This window comes from Crocuta crocuta, unplaced genomic scaffold (genome assembly GCF_008692635.1).
Source record: "Crocuta crocuta isolate KB4526 unplaced genomic scaffold, BGI_CrCroc_1.0 scaffold978, whole genome shotgun sequence".
NCBI lineage: Eukaryota > Metazoa > Chordata > Mammalia > Carnivora > Hyaenidae > Crocuta > Crocuta crocuta.
In genome coordinates, this window is record NW_027530876.1 from 581435 (window position 1) to 583063 (window position 1629).

At 64.6% G+C, this 1629-nt stretch overlaps 2 protein-coding genes across 2 annotated transcripts in view; both read right to left on the reverse strand.

Annotated features, from left to right (window-relative positions):
* The window catches only part of NAA10 (N-alpha-acetyltransferase 10, NatA catalytic subunit), a 136594-nt gene that overhangs the window by 112872 nt on the left and 22093 nt on the right, over positions 1 to 1629 (reverse strand). The gene's annotated exons all lie outside the window — the stretch shown is intronic.
* The window catches only part of ARHGAP4 (Rho GTPase activating protein 4), a 13371-nt gene that overhangs the window by 469 nt on the left and 11273 nt on the right, over positions 1 to 1629 (reverse strand). The window contains exons 17-18 of the mRNA XM_077769599.1: positions 1481 to 1566; positions 1047 to 1258 (exon numbers count right to left, since the gene is read on the reverse strand). Of these exons, the coding sequence (XP_077625725.1) occupies positions 1047 to 1258; positions 1481 to 1566 (298 nt within the window). The remainder of the gene's footprint in view (positions 1 to 1046; positions 1259 to 1480; positions 1567 to 1629) is intronic.

Here is a 1629-nt window from a genome sequence, read left to right on the forward strand (position 1 = left end):
TCCACCTGGGAGGGGACTGGGCCTTGCTGCCTCTGCTGCTCCGGTGTCCACTTGAACCCAAGTCCTGGGCCACTTTCCTGTCACCACGCCCCTCCTCCCCGCCTGCTTTCCCTTTTGCCACTTTCGGCATGGCTGGCACAGCCACCTCTGGAGACAGCAATTCCTCAAGCCAGCCCTGACGTGGGGACTCCTTTGGCTGAGGCCCAGATCCCCCCTCTTCTTCTCATCCCCACTATCTCCCTGGCCTCCTCGGTCGGTGTCCACCTGCACCCCAGCTGGCCCTGCCCGCGGCCCGCCTCCCCTGGGGGCTCCCGGCTGCCCTCGGCATTAGCGTCCGTGTGGCCTGGCTCACCCCCTGGCCGCCGGGCCACAGCTGGCTCACGTGCAGTTGTGCTGTGTCCTCCCGCTCATGCTGGCCCAGGGCTTCTGTCCCACCCAGCAGCGTCGGGCACGCTCGGCCCATCAGAGTGGGGGCCGGGTCTCCCCACGCTGCACCTATTCTCTCCCCCTGTGAGAACCACCACCCTGCCCGGCTCCCCGGCCTCTCTTCCATCGGTCCCGTTCCTCCTCTTCGGTCCACCAAGTGCCTGCTGCATCATTACCTGTCACCTATCCTGGCTCTAGACGTCATGCCTGCCCAGGAGTCTCCTGCCCACACTGCTCGCCACTCCCCACTCAAGAACCACGAACCTCCCCACTCCCCACTCAAGAACCTTCCCCCTCCAGGCTCACACCCTGGCTGGCCCGGCCCTCTGTGGACTGTGCTCAGCCAGCTGCTGTGAGGCCAGGAAGGGCAGACTCCAACCTCGGGAGGGAAGAGTTTGGTTCCTTTTTTTTTCTTTTTTAATTTATTTTACATTTATTTAGTTTTTGAAAGACAGAGAGAGACAGAGCACTAACAGGGAAGGGGCAGAGAGAGGGAGACAGAACCCAAAGCAGGCTCCAGGCTCTGAGCTAGCTGTCTGCAAAGAGCCTGACGCGGGGCTCGAACCCATGAACCGTGAGATCATGACCTGAGCCGAAGTCAGATGCTCAACAGACTGAGCCTCCCAGGCGCCCAAGAGTTTGGTTCCTAAGGGGAGGCCGACTCCCCGCAGCAGAGGTGCCCCCGTCTGCCACACAGCCAGTCCCCGCTCTTACCTTGTCTATCTCCACGTATCGCTCCGGGGACGTGGGGACCAAGCAGTGCCGTCTGTGCCCAGAGGGACCCCCAGGTGTGCCCAGAGGGGCCTCAGGTGGGGCGCATGGCTCTGGCCTGCTGGCCAGAAGGGAGGGGGAACAGTGAGGCTGGCCCGGTGGGTCCCTTCTGTCCACCTGCGGCGCCCCTCAGCTGGAAGGCTGTCGCCCACTGGGCCCCCGTCCGCGTGGCCACAGCTAGACCCCAGCCCCTTCTGACCTGGCCCGGCACTCGCCGGCCGAGGTGAGCAAGTGGGGGCCACCACAGCGAGTCTTCCCGAGGAACCACCTTTCTCTTGCTCACCGGTGGACAAAGTCCGCGGCCAGGAGGACGTCTGGACTGCTCAGCGGCTCCCCCGCAGCCTGTGGCCCCTGGCCGGCCACCTGCTTCTCTGCACTGGGGTCAGAGGGACAGCCTGTTGGGGGCCGGCGGGCTCGGTGGTGGGTGCCCCC